This window comes from Sciurus carolinensis, chromosome 10 (assembly GCF_902686445.1).
Source record: "Sciurus carolinensis chromosome 10, mSciCar1.2, whole genome shotgun sequence".
NCBI classification, from domain to species: domain Eukaryota; kingdom Metazoa; phylum Chordata; class Mammalia; order Rodentia; family Sciuridae; genus Sciurus; species Sciurus carolinensis.
The window spans coordinates 31899148-31925610 of record NC_062222.1 but is presented as its reverse complement, the minus strand read 5'-3'; the positions used below and the strand labels follow the sequence as shown (position 1 = coordinate 31925610).

General features: G+C 34.9%; 1 protein-coding gene across 3 annotated transcripts in view; it reads left to right on the top strand.

Moving 5' to 3' along the window:
• The window catches only part of Pdgfc (platelet derived growth factor C), a 219477-nt gene extending 195385 nt beyond the window's left edge, over window positions 1–24092 (top strand). Inside the window, exons 4-7 of one of the 3 annotated variants that reach the window (XM_047567351.1) lie at window positions 5905–6112; window positions 10927–10955; window positions 11041–11144; window positions 17536–24092. In XM_047567351.1, coding sequence (XP_047423307.1) covers window positions 5905–6112; window positions 10927–10955; window positions 11041–11144; window positions 17536–17548 — 354 coding nt within the window. In that variant the 3' untranslated portion in view covers window positions 17549–24092. Of the gene's footprint in view, window positions 1–5904; window positions 6113–10926; window positions 11145–17535 lie in introns of all 3 variants that reach the window. The other 2 variants (XM_047567352.1, XM_047567350.1) reach the window with 2 other exon arrangements.
• The last annotated feature ends 2371 nt before the right edge of the window (window positions 24093–26463 follow it).

The window sequence follows — 26463 nt, the reverse complement described above, 5'->3', positions numbered from 1 at the left end:
AAGGTTGTATCAAAGAGCTGCATTTCCCCAAAATCACTGATAATCTAAAGTAACAGGGAACACTTAGAAGAGAAAAGCATAGAGCATCAGCCTCACCATAAATTTACCATACTGTGCTTTTGAAATTCCCTAGTAATTCTCCCAACGTTGTATTGGACTCCCTTGTATATGATATTACATCATTTTTTAAATACTTAAGGCCTTCTAAGAAACCAAAAAAGTTAGTCTGAGTGTCATGTTTTACAGAAGAAAAAACACAAAGAGAAAAGTATTTGCCCAGATTCTCGAAGAGTGAGCAGCTCCAGGGAGAGTTTAAGCTGATCAGGGCTTTCCTTTCACATCATGCCATTCAGAGTATCTTTCACTGCTGAATTCAGAGAACCTGTTTTGCTTAGGATCTTGAGCAGCCGGAGCTCCCATTTTTAGAAATGTTTTGTTTGACAGGATACTTCATGGCCTAAATAGTTCAGAAATGCCCTCTTACAAAGGAATATATCCAAAAGGGCCTAGCTTGGGGCCAACTAGTCACCGGCAGTGTCTCTATACTGCCCTGCAGACCAGAGCAGAAGCTCTGGTGGCCTCGCCTGCTGAGATAAGGTTAGTTGATTACGAGCACTGAGAAACTGCTTCGTCCATTATCTTAAGACAACTCATAATTTATAACTAGTTATTTTTATGAGAATAAAAGAAGTAAGAAGTAGGGAATATGAAAAATCCAATTTAAGTCAAGGCACCTTTTGCGAACGCTCACTAGTTTTACTGCCCAATCTTAAGCATTATTAAGTATCAAATATATTGTTAGAATTTTCTACATGTGTAATAGGGGAGGAAAAGCCATCAGTCTGTATTGAACAGTGGAATTTTGTAACAGGAAAATAAAAATTTAAGGAATTAGAGGAACATTTTTTTCCCTCTAACCTTTTTTCATCGTCCCCCACCTCTTCTCTTGAAGAAGCCCTCTAACCAACTTATAAAAGCAGGACTTGCAAAGTAAGCAACTTGGTTGTTCCTTGGACAGTGGGTGGGGTGACAGTCATGGAAGACCCTTAATTGGAAGCATTGCTTCCTGTGGTGCCCAGGGGTTGATTCTAGAGAAAGTGTGCTAATTCTTCAGGTTCTGTTTTTGTTTCTTCTTTTTGCAAGGTTGGGGGTAGAGACTGGTGGGGGCTATCTTTTTAAAATTTATGTCATTTTAATCTTAAATATTTAAAAGTTTGGGGGTTTTCCACACCCACCAATCTAGGCTTGTGGTAATGTGACAAGATAAATTTCTCCCAGCTTTTGTCACGTTTCAGGGGACTGATATTCTGGTACTTCATTGAACCCAAGGTATAGGAATTTTTTTCTGTCCCATATTAAAAACTTATTTGGTGTTGCATTCCTTCATGTTAATAAGTTGAACTTTGTCTCAGCAATATTGATTCAGTTGTAGTCTTTTATTGCTTCAAAGGAAATACTGTGTTCAGAGAGTCCTCAACAGACTTGGAAGCAAAGTACACCAAATTCATTGTTGGGTTATAGTCTAACTGAAACTAGCTTAAATAACACTTTTATACCATGCTTAAAACATACATCCACTATTTGCCACTTTGGTAAATAATGGATAACTTTGCACGACTTTTTTATAGCAATCGTTTGCTTTCTGTGAGCAGATTGTAGATGTGTTTTATAGCATCATAATCATGAATAATGCTCAGTTATTATTTGAGTAATATTGAACCCTTAATTTTCATTTTATAAAAATATTTCCATTTTGGCTTCTGAAAGTGTATAGGATTTTTTATTTTTTCTAATTTTTTATACATGACAGTAGAATGCATTTTGACCCATCATACGTAAATGGAGTATAACTTCTCATTCTTCGTGTTGTACATGATGTAGAATCACACCAGTCATGTAATCATATATGCACATAGGATAATAATGTCCAATTCATTCTACTATTCTTCCTATCCCCAAACCCCCTTCCTCCCTTCACTCCCCTCTGCCTAATCCAAAGTACCTCTGTTCTTCCCTAGCCTCACCACCTTATTGTGAATTGGCATTCATATATCAGAGAAAACATTTGACCTTTGTTTTTTTTGGAATTGGCTTATTTCAACTTAGCATGATATTCTCTAGTTCCATCCATTTACCTGCAAATACCATAATTTCATTTTTCTTTAAGGCTGAGTAATATTCCATTGTGTATATATACCACATTTTCTTTATCCATTCATCTGTTTAAGGGCACCTAGTTTGTTTGCAAGCTTGGCTATTGTGAATTGACTGCTATAAACATTGATGTTTATCTGTGTCACTGTAGTATGCTGATTTGAAGTCCTTTGGGTGTAAACCAAAGAGTGGAATAACTGGGTCAAATTATGGGCTTTTATTTTTTAAAAGTTGCAAGAAGTTGTAGTAACTATGAAACATGAATCTAATTATAAGAAAAATTGGTAAAGTCAAAAATGAAAAACTTTATTAGATCATTTTTACTTATATCTAATATCATTCTCAATCATCATATTCTATTAAAGCAATGTTGTGTTTCATGGATAATTATAAAAATCACTAAGTAAATAATAACATACTGCATTTGGTTTCTACTTTCCAAAGTTTACCAATCTATGTGATAGAGCAAGAACATTGTCAAATATTGGGAAAACATCTTAGTACAAATCTTTTAACCAGAATCTTGACATTATAAAAATTAGGCCTTTCATTGCATGTGGTGGCGCATGCCTATAATCCCATGGCTCCAGAGGCTAAGGCAGGAGGATTGCAAGGTCGAGGCCAACCTTCAAAACTAAGCAAGTCCCTCAGCAATGAAGTGAGACCCTGTTTCAAAATTTAAAATATGAAAAGGGCTGGGGATATGACTCAGTGGTGAAGCATCCCTGGGTCCAAATGAAGGAAGGAAGGGAGGAAAGAAGGAAGGAAGGAAGGAAGAGGACAGAAGGAAGGAAGGAAGGAAGGGAGGGAGGGAGGGAGGACAGAAGAAAAATTAGGTCTTTAAAATTAGATGGAAATCATTGTTGGACACTGACTGCCACATACTTTTCTGATCATGCTCTGTAAAAACAGCCGCCCATGGTCCAGGGAGACTCTTCACACACAAAGCTGTGAGTCCCAACAAGGACTGTGCCTCCCCACATAAAAACACTAGTTTCTTAGCTTGCAGAGCAGTTTCTGCCCCTCAAGCCAGGTGACCCCAAGGTAACCCCCAAAGGGCGACTTTCAGCTGTGCTATATTGGACAGTAATGTCCCAGTATTGTGGATGGTCTCATGGAAGAATTGGGCTTTTTTAAAAGGCCATTATAAAAGGTAAAGATTTTATCGTGTGGATTTACAGGAGGCAAAATTTTGTAGATGTGGGACGAGGGACCGCATTTAGCCATGGATAAAGGCACAAAGTCTGAGATGGATATGACATATGTGGCAGTTAGTGAAGAGACTAGATTGACTGGAACAAAATGTTCCTGTCTTTAATGAGAAGGGGATTAGATGGGAAAGAAGCAGAGGTCAGATTGTGGGGCCCTGGATGCTGAGGAAGGAATTTGGATTTGATCCTTTAAATGTGAAATCACATAGACATTTGTCCAAATTCATCACATGATCGGTGGTATCTTATTTTAGGAAGATTAACCCAAGGTTCTATAGCACAGAGTAAAAGGAATAAGATGAAAGACAAGGAGACAAGAGTAGAAGCTGCTACATAGAGTACGTGGCTTAGTATATTGCTCAGGGTCCCAGTAATGAAAATTAAAAGGACGAACTGATTTGACAGAGTTTTGTTACAATGAATGTTATTATTTTTATCTGATTTCCCAAAGGAGTGCATAGTTACTCTAGAAAATATTGAGAGTACATATAAGGAAGAAAGTGAAGATCACACATTCTCATTCTTTTTAATCTTCAGTTTTTTATTATAGCACTACAATTATAATAGCATTTGGGTTCATTTTGAAAAAATCATACCTGCAAGGAATTTGATTTCAATCTCCATTCCTCATCTCCTTTTTCTCCCCTTGTCCCTCCCCCTATTAACTTGCTTCCTTTCTGTTCTACTTGAATGTGAAATTCCCTTTGGTACCTTTATATATGATGATAAGATGATTTTGTTCACTTCTTTCCATATTTCTTCCCCTTCCTCATTCTCCTTCATCTTCTTCTCCATGGACCTTCCCTATCTTTTTTGTTTTATTGGTTCTTTTTAGTTATGCATGATTCTAAAAATCCATGTTGATATAATTATACAAGCATGGACTATATTAGGACCCCAGTCACATGTTTTCTCTGATATGTGGAAGCTAACCCAAAATAAGGGTTCAGTGGATTACAGTTCTCGTTTGAACCATAGATTAGCTATCTTGACTATTTAAGGCACTTTTGATTTTTTTTTTTTTTTTTTTTGGTTTGCTTTATTTTTGTCTCAGCTTATGTAACCCAGAATCATGGCATATTAAAGATGTACTTATGTCTTTTTTTTGTTAATAAGAATTCCTCCTTGATCATATTTTAATGGCAGTGCACTATGATTAACTGTTCCAGTATTATGCATGTACACTTTACCCTGCTTTTTTGTTATTCTAAGTGCTGCTATAAATGAACATCAGTCAACATAACTGTTTTATTCTATACTCCTATTTGTATATTTATTTGAATAAGAGATTTTGTTGTTACTGAAATAAATGCATTTGCTCTGATCTGCCAATCCTGATCCTTAATCCACACTAAAGTTTGGGAAGAGGGAGACTCCTTTTGTGTTTTGAAAACTCTGTATTAAGAATATTGACACTAGAGACTAGGGATATAGCTCAGTTGGTAGATGCTTCCCTTGTATGCACAAGGCCCTGGGCTCTGTCCCCAGCACGACAAAAAACAAAAAACAAAAAAACAACAACAAAAAAGACTATTGACAATTCCCCACTTTATTGAAATTATGGTCTTATTTTGTTGCTTGCTGTGTAGTTTTATGATGTTTTTTCATTCATTCCCCTATCCATAGGCATGTAGGTTATTTCCAGTGTGTCTCTGTTTAAAACATTGCCGTGGTGAATATCATTGCATGTATTCCCATATACACAAATGAAAGGATATAACCTCAAAGTTAAATTGAGGGACCTAAGACACATAAATGCCCGGTATCCAATGAACATTATTTACATCAGTTAGAATGTTTGTGACCCCTTTCTTTCATTCCTGTAGGCCAAGACCAGAAATTCCAGTTAATTCACATCCTCAGTCATTCATTTTTCTAAAATTTTTTCTAGTCTCATGTATGTGAAATAGAATCTTTTCTTTGGAATATGAAATATTATCTCATTCTGTTTTGCATAATCTAATGCATTTTAACATATTTTCTTATTTATTGACTATTCAAGCTTCTTGTCTGGAATTTGTCCTTTATTCTCTGTGGAGTTGTTTTCCTTTTTCCTCTTTTTTTCATATATTATGTATATTAATCTTGTGACAATCATATAGTTTGACAAGGTATTCTACCAGAGTCTCTCTTATCTTTTAATCCTGGTTTAAGCCTTGTATATTAAAATACATTTTAAGCAAATGTATCAAGTTCATTTTCTATGGTTTAGACATTTTCTGTCTTGATTAATGAGTTCTCCACTGTCAAAGGATTGTCACCTGTATTTTGTTCTAGCTCTTATGAATGATTTTACATTAAATTTTAATTCACCTAACACTAATTTGCATAACTACCAGGTGATTTTGTTTTCCAGGCTGAGGAAAATGAAAACTGGAAAACAAAAGAAAACTCTGTTAAAAATAGTTGCTTCTGACTTGGGAGTTGAATGTAGTTTCACTTCCCGTATATTTTCAGCCTTAGTCCCTGTCTCCCTGAGTGGAGAGGGAATGCATTGTTCATTTTAAAACAGTTAACAGAAGATCCATTTTATTTTCAGCAACTCACAGAAGCTGTGAGTCCTTCAGTGTTACCCCCTTCAGCTTTGCCACTGGACCTGCTTAATAATGCTGTAACTGCCTTTAGTACCTTGGAGGATCTTATTCGCTATCTTGAACCAGATAGATGGCAGCTGGACTTAGAAGATCTATACAGGCCAACTTGGCAACTTCTTGGCAAAGCTTTTGTTTTTGGAAGAAAATCCAGAGGTAAGCTTGCTCTTTGGATTAGAACCTCATTTAATTTTCTTAGCAGCTCAATGTTTCAAATCCTTCTGCCACAGCTTCTAAAGGGGAGAGTTTAAGATTCTTTGGTGTTGTTTTTAAGCAATCCATTTTCTTATCATTGGAATGTGTGTATGTGTGAAATGAGAATATAGGCAATAAGAGTTAATTATAATTCAGTGGACTTGGAAAATTAAGAGAGAGATCTGCTGAAAATTTCTATCAATTCTTATCTTCAAAAAATCATTTCGGTGAAGTACTCCATTGAGTTTCATAAGAATCGTTGCTTATTCCAATTTACTTTTGGAGTATATTGATTTTGAGATTCAAGAGAAATGATCAGAACTGCAAAATTAGATTTGGGGTTAGAAAAGGGGACATTTTTATAAAAATCATTATTACCATGTCAACCATGGATCAGGGTTAGACCTATTTATATTTCTTAAGTGTGGAAACATCTACATAATATGAAAAATAGCAGTGGCCCAACATAAAATGTAATTCAAAGATTCCAAGGCCAGATTCTTATTAAGAAAACAATAACCTAAAGGAAACCAAGCCATGGTAATTTTTCTTTCTGTATAGTTGCCTTTGAAATGATGAGTTTTAGCCAAATAGGCTTATTTCCTCTGAAGAGTGAAAGTGCAGATAATAAAATCTAATTCCACATGATTGAGAAATTGGAAATATGTTATCTGAGTTTTCTACAAGGTTAGCTAATATTTCTAGTAAATTAGGATTGGGAAGCATCCATATCAGACACAAATGAAAATGGAATAGGAATAATTGGATGATTAGGATATACTCCAAAAAAATCTGTTTCAGTCTGTCAGAAACATTGAATTCTACCCAGCATCACTTCAGAGAATGGAATGACAGTCTGGAGAATTTATGTTTCAATGTTTAGTTAATTTTAGCCACTCACAGAGGCAGATTGCACCAGACTTGTTCTAAATCTTGTCAAAAAGAAACCGGATTCCTGCCCTTCCCTGTGCTGATTTGCAGCCTTTTTGGCTGGAGCACTAAATCTCAGCAGGTCATGTTCCAACTTGCCCAACCCTGGTATTTTGCTATGCCGACAGAGGTGGTTTCCTTTTGGCAATATTTGAAATCCGTGTTCAAGTTCATGGGCAGCCAGATCCTGTCCAGATGTTGAACGCTGTTACATATTTATAAGATTTGATCCTGATAAATAACTTGATGAATAACTTACCAACAAGGGTTCTCTTCCCTCCCACTTAGGAACAGGAAGATGAAGATCAGGAGAAACTAAAACACCCATGAATAGGGCCCTTGTTAGCAAAAGCGAAGTAGATTATCATGTGGATCTGAAAGAAGCAAGGGAGAAAAATAGGTTCTAAGCTCAGATCTAGTTTTTTCACAGCTGATTTCTGGATTCAAGCCTAAAATCCTCCCTTCTAGCCAAGCCTTTCTGCCGAAATCTTTGCTTACTGCTTAAAGATTTGGCCAGAGGCTAGCATATATTTAAAAGCATCCAACACTGAACTAGATCTTTCAAATATTCATTTAACACTTTCAAAATTGAAGTTCTTTGCAGTTTGCCAAGACTATTAACTTCTTAATCATACAGTAAGTGTGAGAAAAGTGGTGTATATTTTTGGAACTTTACGTAAACTAAAATGCAGGTGTGGGAAAACATCTATGTAGACAAAATCAACTCCCCTCCTGAGAGTCTTTCTACAAAGGAACAAGGAGTAAAACTTTTAAAAGCTTCTAATTAGACATCGAAATAGATTTTCTCCAAAATAAACATATCGCAGTGTTACCACATTCATCTTAGAAAGACCACCCTCAGGTTGCATTTTGGTAATACAATATCTCTGGATTGAATATCTTCAAAGAGTGAACAATTACCAAAGTAAAATGTGACGATATTTTTTTTCAGTATTATCCTTTTAGAAAAATTTACAGTATTGATGAAATTTATATTAGGAATAATGATGATTTTGATCTGTGATGTGCTCAAAATCTTTATACTTTAGAAGCATTAAACTAATGCTTAGGGGCAATCATGAAAAGGCAAAATAATCTAAAGGGTGAGTTTTACTTAAAAAAAAAAAAAAAAAAACAACTTCCTTAGTATTATAGTTAAACTTCTAAGTATACCTTGGGGCATGAACTTTCTTTTTTTTTTCTTTTTTTGGCCTAGAAATTTTGCAGAATGTTTGGAAAATTTATGATACAAGATTATGGTCTCATGACTCATTTTAATGAAGTTTCTAAGTTCGAAGTCTTAGGTGTAGGAAGCATAAATTTCAAAGATCGTGCACGAGTTTAAATTCCTTAATTATGTTTTTGCCCAGTGTGGTCTGATTGTTTTTCTCGTTTTTTCCTTTCCCTTTCTTCCTCTGATTCAAAGTTTCATTAATACATTGCCACTGCAGGAAAAAAAAAAAAAAGTTTCTAAGTCAAGCTTAACTAGCACTTAAAAAGGGGCTTTTGACTTTTGTGTCAAACATGATAAATGAGTGGAAGCTAAGTTGAAAGTGTGTTTAAATTTTCGCATTGTAACAGGTATCATAACTTAGTTCACTTGGGAAATCTATCTAACCTTTTATTGTGGTTAAGTAAACATTTTAAAGAGAACATATACAGTCTCATTTTCTAGTTCATGAAATAGTGTGTTTAAAACTATTTGGAGTAGGCGACTATCCTTGAAAACTAAAAGCTTCATTCAATTCTAAAGAAGTATAAATCTTAAGCCTTGAAAATTGTGTCAAACAGCTTTTGTGTTCCTGCATGTTTTCTCTGTCTCTCCCAGATAGTACCTTCCAGAGAAAAGGTTCAAATAAGATGATAGCCTTAAAAACAACAGAGCAATGTATACTTATAAGTTCAGCAAAATGAAATTTGGCAAAATATGTGATATCATTTAACCTAATGATCTCTTTAATTGGATTACAGATAAATTGGTCTTTTGGGGGTACTTAAAAGGATGAACTCATTTGCTTTTAAGTATTTAAAAGCTTTACATTCATTCACAGGATTATTTACAAATGGAAAACAAACTTTTAAATATCCAAATGAAACAGTGATTTTCTATTGAATTTGAAAAATAATTATTTAGCTGAATAAATTGTTGAAATGGACCATTGATTTAGCCTTGTTTTGGGGTCTTTCTATACTTGACCTGGGTTTTAGTTAAACATATAGTTAACAATTTTATAATTTATAATTTCACATGAATAATTTCACGTTTCTCAGAAATACTAAAACTGCCTCCCTTTGACAATTCAGAAAAACTTGATCACATATATAACAAAGCCAAGAAAATAAGTATTTATTATTACCTCGTCATTTAAAAATTATTGAAAACTATTAGCACTTAATTTTGAAAATTGAATTTACACAGTGATTCTTACTATTTGGAATCATCTTCAGCCAAATAAGTTTGGTTTCGATTCACGTTTGTTTTCTAATAGTGAAAAATTATTTAACCAGATTAATTATATTTTAGTTTATATTCCAGTGTTCTTTTTCTTTTAAGTACTTTCCGGGGGGCGGGGGAGTGTGGGCGTGGGGGCAGCTGAAAGAATATGTGTGATCCCAAAACGCTCCATTATTGTCAAAATTGTTTTACTCAAACATTTCTGGGGACAAAATAGAGTTAAGAAGAAATTAAAATTATGTTGCAAGTATTTATCCTAGTAACTACTATTCATGTATTATCTATGAATTCATAGTAAACATAACAAGTTATTTTTATAGAATTTTTCTGAGGCAGTATCATTTTGTAGTCAAAAACAATGGTTCTTTGAGAATTACTGCAGCTATCCAATGAAAGGATATTTTGTTTGGGCTTCACAAGTAGGTAATTCTTTTGAAAAATAAAGGACAGCATAGTTAACCAACTTGCTACAAGAACAGAGACAATACTTTCAAATGAAATACTTCTTCCATCTTTAATTAGGGGAATAATAGAAATCTAAAGGATTCTGCTCAATCTAAATTGCAAAGACCACACATCCCTAATATTTCCAAAACTGCTTCCCAACAACTGTGCTTTTATAAAATGTATCCTTTTTCTCACTCATGGTCCACTTGACTGTCTTCAATCATATATTTTATTCATTCTTATTTTATACTTTGTGATTTTTGGGGGGTGCTGGGGATTGAACCCAGGGTCTTGTGCTTGTGAGGAAAGCACCCTACCAACTGAGCTATAAGCCTCAGCCTTACTTTATGATTCTTATTGCCATAAAAATTATGTAACGTTCTTTTTACCAGCATCTAATAAATTGTTCTTCATTAATTGTCCAAGCCGGTAATCCTTTAAAAATTACATTTGTTTTTTATTTTTTTTTTTTTATTTTTTTTTCATTTTTTTTTTTTATTTTTTTACGTTTACATAGGGTAATGATGTTTCTTTTTTTTCCCTTCCCCCCCCACCCCTCCCACCCTTTTCCCTTTATACAGTCCTAAAGCATTCATCCTTTTACATTGTATTCTTCCCTCCAATGCTCTCCTTGTGTACTTTTGTTACTTGTAGCCCTTTTTTTCTCTGTAAAGTTTCCTATTTATAGCTCTCAACTGTTTTGTCGGCTCTGTTCTTAATATTGCACAATGACAGCTCTTTATTGGTCACTAAGTCATAATGAAGCTTTGTTTACTATGAAATAGAAAGTCTGCAATCTAGTTAAAATAAGAAGGGATATTGTTAGGATTATTGTTCATGGAATAACTAGACTATTTTATGAAATATACTTAATGAAATAGATTCAGGTTCAAAGCAGGAACTTCTATTTTTTTTTTTCTTTGCTTTCTTCTATGCCATGCAGTGGTGGATCTGAACCTTCTAAAAGAGGAGGTAAGATTATACAGCTGCACACCTCGTAACTTCTCGGTGTCCATAAGGGAAGAACTAAAGAGAACCGATACCATTTTCTGGCCAGGTTGTCTCCTGGTTAAACGCTGTGGTGGAAACTGTGCCTGTTGTCTCCACAACTGCAATGAATGTCACTGCGTCCCGAGCAAAGTCACTAAAAAATATCACGAGGTAGGTATATCATTTTCTTTTCTATTTCCTTTGAGTATTTTGTTTTAGAACCAAACAGTGAAACTGAAAAGGATTTATGTTTGGAAAGGAGATGTGGCATTCATGGAAAAAAATTTTTTTTTAAAAACGGCTTACAAATAGTTTATATTTCTACGTTTTAATATTAGGACCTTTAATTTAAAAACCCAGACATCAAGGATTTAGAAAGCTTATTCTCTGGTAGTACATCATGGGTGGTCAGTGAAGCTTTTACTTCTCATACAAAAAAACAAAAAATCAAAAATTTTTCCTAAGAAAAAAATGTAAGTGAAGCTTTTCAACTTTTAAACTTTTCAAAATATGAAGGGAAAATATTTTAAAGTTGAGCTTAGAGATAAATCATTGTCTATTTTGGAGAAAGGAGATCTTTGATATTTATTTTCATTTTGGGGCCAAAATGGGCACATAAATCCCAAGGGAACATATTCACAATTATACCAATCTTTGCATTATTCATGTTACTACAAATAACATGTTCAAATTTTATGAATGTTTTTATCCCTTTGCCTCTTTTTTCCTCTGGAATTAGAAAAATAAAATTGAAATGATAGCAATTATTACTTTAAGAGCATTGGGAACCTCAGAACTTTTACATGCAAAATTTTCATTAGTGCTGGAATATCCTCAGTTCCATCCCACCTTCTCCAGCAGCACGGTATAGTGTACATACAAAAAGTCAGGTTTTGATGAGTCAGTACTAATTTCTACAAGTTATTTGCATTATAACAAGTTAAAATCTGTCCTCTGACTTCATTTCATTGTTTTTACTTGTTGCATCAGAATAAATATCTACTCAAGAAAGATATCAGTGAAACACTCTCTGTTGGGTAATCTAAACATGTACAATTTTCTAACCACACTTCAGGTGACATGGTCTTTCTGCCTTTCACCAATATTGTGTTGGTAGCTCAGCAAGTGAGGAAGAAAAGCACATCATTCTAGAAGACAAGGGACCCTGTGCCCATTTGAGATCTGCCATTGACTGTCTTCAGGATACTTACCCTCTGTAACAAGCATGAAATATCATTATCTCTGAGGTTTCATTTCCATGACAGCTATTGGATGGCAATCTTTTAGCAGTTAACACCCCAAACTGGCATTCAGTGATTAAAAATAGAACTATTTTTCATCATTACTCATGTTCTAGTTTTCATTTGCACACCACATTCTTGTAAAGATCCTATGCTGGGAAAGGAGTTGCCATTCCAGATTCAAAAGTAGATGGTCTGGGGCTGAGGATGTAGTTCAGTGGCAGAACACTTACTTGGCATATTCAAGGCCCTGGGCTCAATCCCCAGCACCAAACTAACAAGGAGAAAGCAGATGTTCATGGGCACAGAGGCTTGCAGAACTCCAGACAAGTAGGCTGTGCATATAGCCCAGCCTCACTGACACTCCATGAACCGGGAATCTAGTCAAGGGGGGGGGCAACTTATTATGGTATTTCTCAAATAACATTAAAATTAAAATGCCTCAAAGACTGGACAGATGTTAGAGTTTGCCAGGGATAACATAAAAGGATGTGATAAGAATATGGATTAAACTGGAATGATCTCTTCCCACCTATAATCTCTCAAATTTGAAGTTGCTGAAATAAGTACTTAATAAACAAGTGTATTTGGGGACCTGATTTAGCCAGCTGGTCTTGCATTTATAACCACTATTTTAAGAACTCTGAAAATCCATATTTGACTTAAACAATTTTGTAAAACAAGTTTGTGGGGTGCTGAGTCTCTCTCATGCCTTGGTTTACTAAAGAAGTCCCCAAAGTACAAGCATGTCTCCCTTCATCCTATATCTATGTATTTATTTTTCAAATAACATCTCTGATTATACAGAAAGTTTCCACAGAGTTTGTAGTATCTGTTTTCAAGCCTCAGAAAATGAAGACATTACCATTTGGGGCAAGGCTATGTACAGGCAGTTTATGTAGACCAAGTGTTCTTCTTCCAGAATGACATTGATCCACGTTCCCCAGTCTTCCATTGGGTTGATTATATATACCTATCTACAATCATGTGCAACTATAAACATTTTTCCAATTACATTATAATTATATGACCACCCATTAGTTTTTCGCAAATATCTCTAATGATTGAGTACAAAGATATGTAATTATAAAGTTGCCTAGTTGATATTTATCACAAAATATTTCTGATAATAATAATGTCCCAATTTTTTAAATGCTCTGTTGGAATCATTATGTTTCTGTGATAATATTTTTGTCCATTTACCCTATGGAGAAAGGACTATTTGTTTAACATGATTTGTAACTTCTGAGGCCTAGTTTTTCTAATTCTCATATTTTGGAGATCAATTCTGCATCTAGCACTACTACTAAATAAATTAAATTGTTTTTTAAAAATTATTAATTGCTCAAAGTTATTAAATAACTGAATACCATGGACCTGGACATAGAGAACTTAACTCATTTAAAGACAAGCCTACCTTGAACTTTAATTCTGTCTTTTCTGGTGGAGGTGGCACCGGGGATCGAACCTAGGGGAACTTAACCACTAAGCCACATCCCCAACCCTTATTATCCTTTATTTTGAGACAGGGGCCTTATTAAATTGCTGAAGGTGGCTTTGAACTTGAGATCCTCCTGCTTCAGCCTCCTGAGCTACTGGGATTACAGTCATGCACTGCCATGCTTACCCAACCTTTAATATTTTTAATGATGTTGCCAATTGGGTTTTTAGATTATTCCACTTCATGGAGAAATGCAAAAGCAAAGACAGGCTACAAGTTCTACTTGTCTTCTTCTGCATCTATTTTTATTATAACAGCTTCTGCAAATATTAGGGTTGAATTATAGTCACTGTGTCACTACAGCTATAACAAGTATTCCTTGTGGTTTCCTGTAGCATTTTGCTGGGTTTTTGTTCAACCATTGTGAATATCAAAAATAAGTTTAGAGAATTAAAGGCATCATAAAGCATGATACAATGTTGTCACTGTGTTACTAACAGCATAATAACATTATAACATGATAATGTTATTAGTAAGATTCTTACCTCTTCTGAATCCATCATTGGATCTCTATGTTCAAATACATTTCACCAAAAAAATATATTCCTTAATAATTCCTCTGTCTCTCCAGTAGGAATTTTCAGAAAAGCAAATCGGGAACTTTCTATGTGTACAAACTTAAATGTCTCCTTGTCCTTGAAACACTTTTTAGAGTCCTGCCCACTCTCGCAGCACCAATTAGTTCATCCTTAGAGTATGCGTGGGACTTCAAAGATATTTCTATTAAAGAACTATTACTGTTTTAAAATCATTGTTTATTTTTCTGTTTCTACCAAGTTGAGGGCTAAGAGAAACAAAGATCATGTTACAGTATAGTGCTTGCAAGTACTGACTCCAACACCAGACATCCCAGATTTGAATCTAACATTCGTTTGCAGTGTGCCTTTGACCAGTAACTGAATCCCCCATGCCTCAGTTTCCTCATTGGTAAGCTGTCTTTCTAACCCTCATAACTCATGGTGAGGATTCAGTGAGTAGATATTTACAGAGTATTTACAGCAAGATTTAACAGTTTAAACCCTTAATATATATTAGTTATTCTCTCATTCTTTTTAATTCTTCCTCGTTCTTCACCCACAGTAAATGATCAATAAAGACCTAATGAATTTTGTCCAGAGGAAGGAAAAGTATTCTTCTGGTCAATAAAATCTATAAGACATTTTGACAACAGCAATGTATTTGTTCATTTTTCTCTATTCTTATCTTGTTTATATTTTCATATGTTTAATTTCCTTTTTCATAAACTAAAGTAGTCTTGCTGTTCTAACCTTAGAGCTGTTCGTATTAGGAAAAGTTTACGTCCAGTGGCCTTAAATCTAGTACTGAATCCTGTTTCATCAATGCCCTGGTTCCCAGAGTGTGCAGTCCATCACATTTCCACTCCTTGGTGGTTCTTTCTGTGTCTGATCTGTTCTTAGTCTCTGGTTTGAGATGCTCACTGATATTCTTTTTCACAGACTGGTAGTTTTAGTGTACACTTCTTCCTCTTTTTTTTTTTTTTTGTCTTTTCCTTTGGTGCTGGGGATTGGACCCAGGGCCTTGCGAGCACTTTACCACTGAACTACACCCCCAGCCTTCCTTCATAGTTTCCTGAGAGGTACTTCTGACATCCCCCCACCCCAGTCTCTCTCTCTCTCACACACACACACACACACACACACACACACACACACACACTTCTGGTGTCATTATCCACATCCTGAAAACGAAAGTTTCCTCTTTCATGTTACTGGGACCTGCTGATCAGTTTCCAAGTCTGCTTTCTCTTCCAAAGTCCAAATTAAAAAAAAAAAAAAAAAAAAGAATTTTAAAGGAAAACACTAAGCACATGAGAATATTTTATCCAATTATTTAAAACATTTTGAGGTTTGTCTGCCATATGTGACTCTCCACAGCATCAGCAGACAAGGCTGGAGAGGAGGAGCTTTTGTTGGGCAGACCTGGTTTATGTGGGAGTGGAAGCAGAATACAGCTGGGCTGACCATTAGGGTGCTAGATGGCCTCCCTAATTTTACCTTTTGTACCATATTTTTTTCTTTTCTGAAGAGAGAAATGCAGACAAGTAGATGTAGAAGATGAGCACAATGGCTTTGCTGATATTGCAAATTATCTTACCTACCCATTCTCAATACAGGAACCATTTTTAGCAAGAGTTTGATAAGGAATGGCATGGGTGCCTTAAGTTTAGTTTTTAAGCCACCCCAACTTATTCAAATAGCAAGTCAGTACTGATATAAAATAGCACCCAAATAGGTTAGGTTTCAAGCCAAAGTAATATAGTCTTCATAATTTTGGTTCTGGAATTGTGAAGTGTCACAGATGGGGAAACCTACTTTAAAAGTTTACAGTTTTCTGATGTTGTAAAATTATATGATTATAAGACTTATATGATGACAAGACTTTGAAGTTTATCTCTCTAGGAAGAAAGTTACTAAATAAATAGAATGCACGAGTAGTAATATTATGAGCTTTTATAAAATAAGTATCTATCATTCTTACTTTAATAATTCATATTTGGCCTAAGTTCAAATAACTACTATGTCACTTAGTCTGTCTCTGTGTTCACTCATGTGTAAAATAGGGATAATAATTGTAAATTACTTCATAGAATTCTTGTGAGTTAAAGTATGTAAAAACATCATTGTGCCTGGCACCCAGCAAGTATTCAAAAAATGTTAACTAATTAACCTCCAATAGACCTACATATTCGAAATAAGGTATGCATTCTCTAGTTTTCTTTCTTGAGTCTTCAAATAGAATAGCCATCAGGCTTGACTTGTGCTTTTGTGGATTAATGAACATTTACAGGAATGGTAGCTTTTCAAAGTTGCTTCATGAAGTCATCTATGTCATACCCAGAAAGAGAAAGCTGGACAATTTAATATTATTATGCACACTGGTCTTTCTCAAAACCCAACAAAGCATACTTTCTGAAACTGTCTCATTTCTAGTATAAGAAATAAAATGTATTAGAATTGAATAGGTAGCTGCTATCCAATACTTCAGATAATCTTTTATAGAATATACTTCTATAACCCTTTGTCACAGTATTAAAAGGAATTATGTTTATTTGGGGTGCTTATTCTGTTGTATTTCTTACGAAAAACTTCAACAAGCCAAACTGCAAATAACTTCATTTAATAGAGGCGTTATTGTTGTTATTGCCAAACCTCCTTAGCACTGTACAGTAGGATCCAGCTGCAGAAAGTTAGCTGTGACTGAAGCTGATGTCTATGAAGTACATCTAATCCGTCTCATCAAGTTTATAGAGGACTTGAAGTGTAGCCAAGAAAATTAATGAGTGGCATAATTGAGCAAACTCAGCTGTGGAGTGATCATGTTTCCTTCCGCGGTATTCCTGTACTTGAGTGTACTGCTTCAAGTATAAATATTTATTAAATGTGTGAATAAATGAATGAGAAGAAGAAAGTAACAAACAGAGAAACAAGATGTGCATTAGTGGTTGCAAAATACTTGAGGTGAAATTCTCTCTAGGTACATAAGTAAAATAATGAGCAGAGTGAGTCTTTCAATTTAAGAACTCCTCTTTATTCTAAGGCATTGCACTTTGCAAATTGTTGGCATTGAAGCGTCCTTTTATGAAAAATTAAAAAAAAATTAAAAAGCATCCTTTTATAAAAAAAATGATAGCTTGTGATTTTTTTTCCTCTATGGAGAAATGTTTACATAACACCTTCAGGAGGAAATGTAAAAATAAGTCTTTTTGGGCCCTGAGATCATTTTCAGAAATGTTCCCTATGCATGAAATTGAATGTTATAGACATTGATTTTAAAGGTGGCTTACATTCTTCCTTTTCAGGTCCTTCAGTTGAGACCAAAGATTGGTGTCAGGGGATTGCATAAATCACTCACTGATGTGGCCCTGGAGCATCACGAGGAGTGTGACTGTGTGTGCAGAGGGAACACAGGAGGATAAGCACATCGCCACCAGCTGCCCTTTCCAGAGCCATCAGGTGCAGCGGCTGATTCTGATAGAGAACTAATGCATTACCTGCATCCATAATCCCAGTTGTTTGCTTCAAGGATCTTCCATCTGCAGGATTTACAGTGAGTTCTAAAGAGGAAGCACCAAATGGAATTAGGAGTTGTGCGACAGCGCTTTTGAGAGGAGCCCAAATGACAGGAGGAAAGGTCTTCAGTCCTGGAAAAAAATTAAATGTTGTAGATGGCTAGCTAGTTACCATGTTCCTTTTCCACTCGCTACAGTCTGTATTCCTGATGTCATGATCTGGCTTAGGTTAATATCAGGACAAGAAAAAACTGTGCAAGTGAGCACCTGATTCTGTTGCTCTGCTTAACTCTAAAGCTCCATGTTCTGGGCCTAAAGTCACAGAAAATCTGGAATTTTTTCTCTTATACTCGCATATATAAACCAGAATGTTCCATGTTCTATAAACTTGGTTTTTAAAGAGGAACTGCGTTGCTATGAATTAAACTGGTATCATGCTGATAGGAAAGACTGGATTTTTCAAGTTTCTTATTAAAATGTCTGCCGTTTAGAAGAAGAGAACTACATTCATGGTTTGAAAGAGGCAAACCTGAAAAGAAGAGTGGCCTTATCTTCGCTTTATCTTTAAGTTGGTTTATTTGTTTTATTGTGTACATTTTTATATTCTCTTTTTGACATTATAACTGTTGGCTTTTCTAATCTTGTTAAATATATCTATTTTTACCAAAGGTATTTAATATTCTTTTTTATGACAACCTAGATCAACTATTTTTAGCTTGGTAAATTTTTTCTAAACAGAATTGTTATAGCCAGAGGAATAAGGATGATATATAAAATATTGTTGCTCTGACAAAAAGTACATGTATTTCCTTCTCAAATGGTGCTAGAGCTTAGATTGACCTGCATTTAAAAATACAAAAGTGTGAAATCAATAGGATTGGGAAGTCACAATGATGTTTTGAAAATAAATTATCATATTTTCCACCCCTTTTATTGGATATGCAAATAAAAAGCAGCATTCGAAAAGTAGAGATTCAGCTCCAGTCATTACTAACTTAACCCTGTTTGGGGGGAAATATGAGCCCAGCTCAGAAGAACATAAAGCACCTTGATAAAAGAGACTTGACAGCTTCCTGATAAAGTGAGCTGTGGAGTAGGAACACTCCTATTTATTGTGATGCTTGGGTTTCAATACCTTTAAACTCTGTTCCATACACTTGTATAAATACATGGATATTTTTATGTACAGAAGTATATCCTTTAACCAATTCACTTATTGTACTCTTTGGCAATTGAAAAGAAAATCAGTAAAACACTCTGCTTGTAAAATGCTTAATATTATGCCTAGGTTATGTGGTGACTATTTGAATTAAAAATGTATTGAATCATCAAATAAAAGAATGTGGCTATTTTCGGGAGAAACTCAGCGTGTGTGTGTGTGTGTGTGTGTGTGTGTGTGTGTGTGCGCGCCCGCGTATGCTAGCACAAGATTTATCTATTGGACTCTGAGACAATGAAAGTGATAAAGGTTTTATGTTACTATGATTTTTGTTATGCAAGAAAAGATGTCAATTTCAAAGAAAGGTTGCAAAGGTACCATATCTGCTGAGGCTTCCCCAGCCTGACTCTTCTTTCCAGTGCCTTTAAACAGTGCTTTTCTTTTCTTCACTTGCTTAATAATAATGTCTGGCGAATTAAGTTGAACCTGACATTAAAGTCATAGGTGGTTTACGAAATACTTAGCAATAGGTTACATGGTAATATGCAGCGGGGACAGGACTCATAAATCTCTGTTCCTGTCTTCATTTTCAATAGCAGTCACTAAATCGGGTGAGAAGTTGATTTGGTATTAAAGTATTTTACATAGCACACTTCAAATGCAGTTCCTCTTTTCTAGACATAGATTTCTCTCAAAAACTGGCACCTTCAGCACCCGTCTTCACCTTTGTGACCAAAACCATGCTGTCTACAGATTGTTCTAGAAAGTTCCCTTTTTCTGTACCTTGACATCATGCAGACCTAGCCTGCCTCCTACTACATGACATACAGAATTCTCTCTTGTTTCCTTAACCTTTCCATAGTTTTGTCCCAGCCACACAGAGGCCAAGATAGTTTAATTATGCTTCAGTATTTATAACTCTCACTAACTGGGAAGACAATTAAGTCTTACAGGAATTCATGTATTTAACTATGTTTAATCCAACATTTTTAACCATTGAATGAGATATCTTATTTCCCTTGTATTTTTTAATGTTTATTTTTTTGTTTCCTTGTAAAATGTTAATAGTGAAAATAAATGACCCTATAAAGGTGGCAATGCAGCATGCTATTGTCAGTCAGTGAGTTGGGCAAGTGTGAGGACTAACTGCTTTATGAACAATTACCCATAGTTCTTCCTATTGTATTAATATAAAAATAATTATTTAATAAGCACTTGCAACTCACTTTCTCAGAAGTCCAGGAACAAGTGACTGTTTTGATATTATTTTGCATGTGATATCTGTGTTTTTTGCCTTTCACTAAGATATGAACCAGTTTTGCATAGTGATTTTTATTAAAAGCAAAGAGAAAGACTTAGTTGCCAAGAGACTACATTCTGTCTACATTTTTTCATTTCTACCTCTTTTCTACCTTTCCTCTTTCATCTAATAATCCTTACATGCACTTTGAAAGCATAATAAAAATCTGCACTGAATTCATCTTGTCCTGACTTTATCACAGTCTCCAAATGCATTGACTTAAGCTTGTGATTTAGTTTAAGAAAAGGCAGAAAAGGAAAGTTTTATATTTCATGTAATACCCCTTATCTCCAAAAGGATAATGTAATATCCTATCTCTCCTTTAATTTAGTTTACTTAATTGTGTATTCTAGATACAATTAAAATCATAAATATCATCATTCTTTAGATTCTTAAGGAACTGGAAAATTGAAAATTTAGTAGGTATCTTAGTTCGGCTGCTGGAACAAAGTGTCATAGGCGTAGAACTTCTAAACAGATTTATTTCTCACTGTACTGAAAGCTGGAAATTTGAGATCAGAGTACCACAGTTTTGGTGGTGGCCTTCTTCCTGGCTCGTGGGCTGCTGTCTTTGTTATAGTCTCACACGGTGAAAAAGAAGGCAAAAGAGCTCACGGGACCCTGTCACGGGCCCAATCCTATTCGTGCAGTTTCTACCCTCATGGCCTAATTATCTCCCAAATGCTACCACTCCTCAAACTATCCCTTTGGGGATTAGGATTCTAACATATGACATTTAGGAAACACAAACATTTAACTCATTGTAATAGGTTAATTCCTTTACATCTGTCTTCCCTGTATGCTCCCATGGGTTCGTTGAGTCTCACGGACTTTGCCTTTTCTGTCTCTCTCATTTTTGTGTCTGCTTCCACACTTCAGTAGCTGCTGGTCTAGTGGAGTCCCTCATCAACATCTCGCCCTGTTTGGGCGGAAACAGCTCCTGTTTTTCCGTTTTGCTGCCTCTGGTGTCACTCTTCTCTGATCTGCCCTCTCTACCACTATCAGAAGGGTTGTTCAAGCAGATCTGATTAGGTAACATGGTGGAAATTTTACAGAGGAACACCACAAGATTAAATTTTAATCCCTGCATGGCACACAAAATCCTTCCTAATATCATTGTTTACCACTTTCTGCTCATTTTGCACCGTCAATCCTAACTCAACTCTAGTGAATGCTTGTGGTTTCCTGAAAGTACCCATAGTCCTTCACATTTCTGTCAAAAATGTGCTGCACTTTCTTTGGAGCACTATTCCCATGCTGACCTATCTCAGTAACTTCCTCTCAAGTCTGTTCCAATGCCAGTCCTCAGGGACATTGTCCTGCCTGCCTTCCATTTACTCCATGCTCCCAGGAATTTTTCAATTATAAATATTGTCTCATTGTATTATAATAAAATACCCTCATTCTGGTTTCTCATTAGTCTCTTATTCTAATGGACTCCTATCAAGAATTAGCTCACTCTTCTTTCCCCAATGCCTCGTTAGGGGTTGACTCAAATTGGAAGTCAGGAACAATTTGCATGAATAAATTAGGGAAGTAAACATACAAATGAATAAATGATTTATTTTAAAGACAGAACTGAATATGACATTGAAAACTTGATGGAGTTCCTAAATATTTCTGAACTTCATTCACTGTGACTCCTTTTCAGTTCAGTGTACTGAACTACTTTTAAGTATACCAGTGTACTAGTTCTTTTGGACACCTGCCACAGAGACTAGAACATGGAGACAAAAATGTCTATTCCTTATGATGTAAGATGAGAGATTAATTTTCTCTTTAACAATGTTTTGTGACTATGTTTGTTTTTTCAGTTAATAATTTTCCTACCAACACCTTCTCAGATATCATTTCTTTTAAATTTGATATTTACAAATTCATCCATTACTCATAATTTAGATACTTGTTCTACAATATGATTAAATCTTTTTCAGTATGTACAACAATCTTTAAAATGTGAACACAAATAGAACAGTGTTTAATGATCCAAAAATATCCTTCTAAACCTCTTTTGACTCAGTTTCCATCATCAATCCTAAAACACACAGTTCTGGTGAATACTCATAGTTTATGGAAAATACCCATATCCCCCTCCATGTCTGTGCTCTAACATTTACTGTGTTTCCTTTTTGTAGTGTTGTACACTTACCTATTTTCAATTTCTTCTTCTCTAGTTTACTGAAATGTTAATTTCTTTCACACACTACTTCAGAAAGTATTTGCACATCCACCTCTACCAGAGTCAATCTCTTTCATAATTGCTAAGTCATTTTTATGGCTTATCCTGTAGAAATCTTTACAAAAATTAAAGAAGAGATTTGTTCTTTTTATAGGAAGTATATATTTGAAGATGAATAATCCTATTAGTTTTAAAGTTATACATGCAAGTCCAGCTTGCTCTTTTACAGAAATTGGCAAGCTGTTCATAATATTCAAACTGAAATATGAGAAACCCAAATAACCAAGAAATCCTGGAAAAGCAGTACAAAGGTAGAAGATTCAACTTTCCAAATTCAGAACTTACTGCAAAGTCACAGAAATTGTGTGGTAAGGTTAACAATGTTAGACACACAAATCAATGGCATAGGTTTGAGAATCCAGAAATAAACCCTTACATTTGTTGTCAACTGATTTTTGACAAGATGGTTCAATAGTAAAAGAATCGACTATTAGCACGTGGTAGTGGGACAACTGGCCATCCACATGTAAGAAAATGAATGTGGATTCTTTCCTTACTCTTTATACAAAAATTAACCCTAAATGAATCAAAGACCTAAATGCTAAGCTATGAAACTCTTAGAAAGACATATAAATCTTTATGACCTAGAATTGGCTCTCAGGTAAGACACCAAAAGCATGAGAGACAAAGAATAAAACAAGGGCATCATGAAAATTAAAAAAACTTTTCTGATTCAAATGATCACCTTGTAGCAAAATGAAAGATGACCCACATAATCAGAGAAATATGAGCAAATTCATATATCAGAATAGGGTCTTATATAAGAATATATAAAAATTTTAATTTCAATAATAAAACGATACTTCAGTTGAAAATGAGCAAAGTGCCTTTTTTCATAAAAAATATACAAATGGCTGAGAAGCACCTAAAAAGATAGTATCATTCGTCATCAGGAAAATGCAAATGGAAATCACCATTTACGCCCACAGAGAAAACTAGAATTAAAATTAAAATTAAATAACTAGAGTTAAAAGACAATAGTAAATGTTATGGGAATAGGCAGAGAGTGGAACCCTATTGTAAAATATTGTGACCACATTGGAAAGAAGTTATGAAGTTCTTCAAAAAATTAACATGGAATTAAATATGACTAAACAATTCCACTCCTAGTTGAAAACCCAAAATAACTGAAAATCTAGCACGAAAATCTTATGTTCATAGCAACATTTTTCAGAATAACCCAGAAGTGGAAACTACACAAATGTCCATCAACTGACAAAGGGATAAGGAGACTGTGGCACATTCGTGCAATGGTACAGTAGTAGTCCATAGAAAGAACCGGAGCATTGATACACACTATGGCAAGGATGAACCCTGGAAACATGCCAAGTGGAAGAACCCATTCACTTTTATATGTTCATGACCAACAGATCAATCAATGCAGAAAATAGATCAATGTTTTCAGAGGCTGGGGAAGGAGATAAGTAAGGAATACTGTTAATGGGTTTCAGGTTTTTCTTTTTTGAAATGATGGAAGTATTCTGAAATTGGATAGTGGTGATGGCTTCAAAACTGAATATACTGAAAACCACTGGGTTATATACTTGAAAAGGGTGACATTGTTAACATGTGGCTTATAGCTCAATAAAATTGTTCTTAAAAAATATCTGGGCACAGTGGCACGTGCCTGTAATCCCAGTGACTCAGGAGGCTGAGATAGGAAGATTGCAAGTTCTAAGCCAGCCTCAGCATTTTAACAAGGCCCTAAGCAATTTAGCAAGACCCTGTCTCAAAATAAAAAATAAAAATGACTGGGGATGTGACTCAGTTGTTAAATGCCCCTGGGTTGCCCACTATGGAAAAAAATCAATAAATAAGTACATGTAATACAGTACTTAAAATATGCCTCCTTCAAAGCAAGAAATAAAATTCAAAAATCATCTAAAACTTTGTTACCCTATCATTACTATCAGCTCTCTATGCATATAGTTATGTAGGTTTAAAAAACAACAGATGGTGTGGTAGAATTTCTGGTCTCAGTTCTGCTCCTTGTAGTATTCTACTGCTATATCTTTACCATGGTCTAATGGTGGGTGGAGTATATTTTCCCACTTCTGGAATTTGGTCTTTAATTTTGTCTTGCTTTAACCAAATGGATAAAAGTGCCTGTGATATGTGCAAGGGCTTCAGATGTGCTCACAGATGGGTTGGTTCTTTTTGACTCCCGTCGTCATCAAGAGAATACACTCCCAAATGTTTGCCAGTGCCAGAAAACATCTGGTGCAGTTTTGAATCCAGTTCATGCCATGGAGTCAAGTCCAGCCGAATCCAGGCAACCCACAGATGCTTGGATGATAAAGTAATGCTTCTTGTTAGAAACCAACAAAATGTTGAGAGTGTTTGTTACATTATATGACAATAGTTGACCAATAGATACTTCATTTAAAATGAGGTCATGCCAGGCATGCTTTTTTTTTTTTTTTTTTTTAGTGCATTATTTTGTACATACTTTCAATTGAAATTTAGGGACAAGAAAATGAAATGGAGCAGGAAAAAACCATGTACTTTGGAAAATGTCTCAACACAAGATATAACTTTTAAAATAATCCCAATAAAGTTGTGGGGGAAAATGTTATTGAAAACATTGAATTAGGAAATTATTTGCTAAGCACTTGACTTTTATGTCAGTCAGTATCTGTTCATTCTCTAGGACAGAAGAAGAAATAAACCCTCTGACTACCTAACCCACCTTTTCAACCACTGTCTTTGCTTTGAATAATGATGTTGTTTATTTTATAATTCAATGAATATCTAATAACAATTAATATTTAATGAAATAAAACAATAAAAGCATTCAGTAAACATTTAATTTAAAATGTTTCTTGTTTGTGTTTTAATAAAAATTTTATAACGTGAAACACTTTGGGAAATTTTTCTCTGTTCTTATTTTTCTGTCCAAACTTGGTTATTGCCTCTGTGTGTGCCTCTCTGGCTCTCTATCTTCCCAAATCTTCCATTCCCTTCTTTCTTCCTCTTTTTTTAAAAGAATAAAATATTTGCCTAATTCCCATGTCTTTAACTTTTTTCTGATCATTTTCATAGTACAAAGTTTATGTCCAAACTACTATTTGCTCAGATGTAGGAAGAGTGAATTCTTGGTTCCATTTTTACTTTTCCAAAACTTCTTTGCCAAACTGAGTTGTAGTTTAAGGATTAGATATACTCTATTTAATTTTATTTCTTTTGGAGAAAGGAGGTTGAGAGCAAAAGGAGGAATGTGCAGCCTTTGATGAAGGAATTCTGCTCAGCTCTCTCAAAATATCTTTTGCTGGGATTAACTCTGGCAGAGGCATGTATCCATTCCTCATGGAGTGGAAAAAGGGGACAGATAAAATAGGTTTCAGATCTTATTCATAACTCAGTGTGAAGACCTTCAGGCTATGCTTTTATCTAAGGGCATCAGTTCCAACTTTTCAATTTCCATGTTTCATCTGAATCTCCCCAGAAACCATTTCTCATCCCTTTCTGCACACAATAGAGAAAAAAAGATAATGCTACTTCTTTGGACTGCTTCTCTCCAAAGTTAGCAGTAGTCCTAAGGATGCTCAGAATTTTATTTCAGTACTATTTCTGGAAAGAGAGGTTAAAACAAGAGTTTTCCTAAGCTTCACCACAAGTAACTTTCATAGCTTAAATATCCGTTCTCTGAAGGTTATAGCATGGACTCTGTTTCTCTCATGGTATTAGTAAATTAACTGTTTGTGATAATTTTATTTTTATTTTTTCCACAAACATAAGCTGTTTCCATTTTGTACTTTTGAACTAAATTGCATGTAAATCTATAAAAGCATATATATTCTATATTTCAGTCTTGTTATTGATTTAATGCTACTTAGTACAGGGAGGGTTCTGGATATTCTGCCTATTTATGGGAAATATTGGGATCTCTCTATAGTCTCATTTGTGAGATAAGGTCTTCCACAGAACTTGTATAGAAAGTACAATAATTTCCTAAGCTAAATCAAAAACAATCCTGTAAAAGAGTTTTATTATCTGTTTAGGAGAAAAATGAAGTAATAA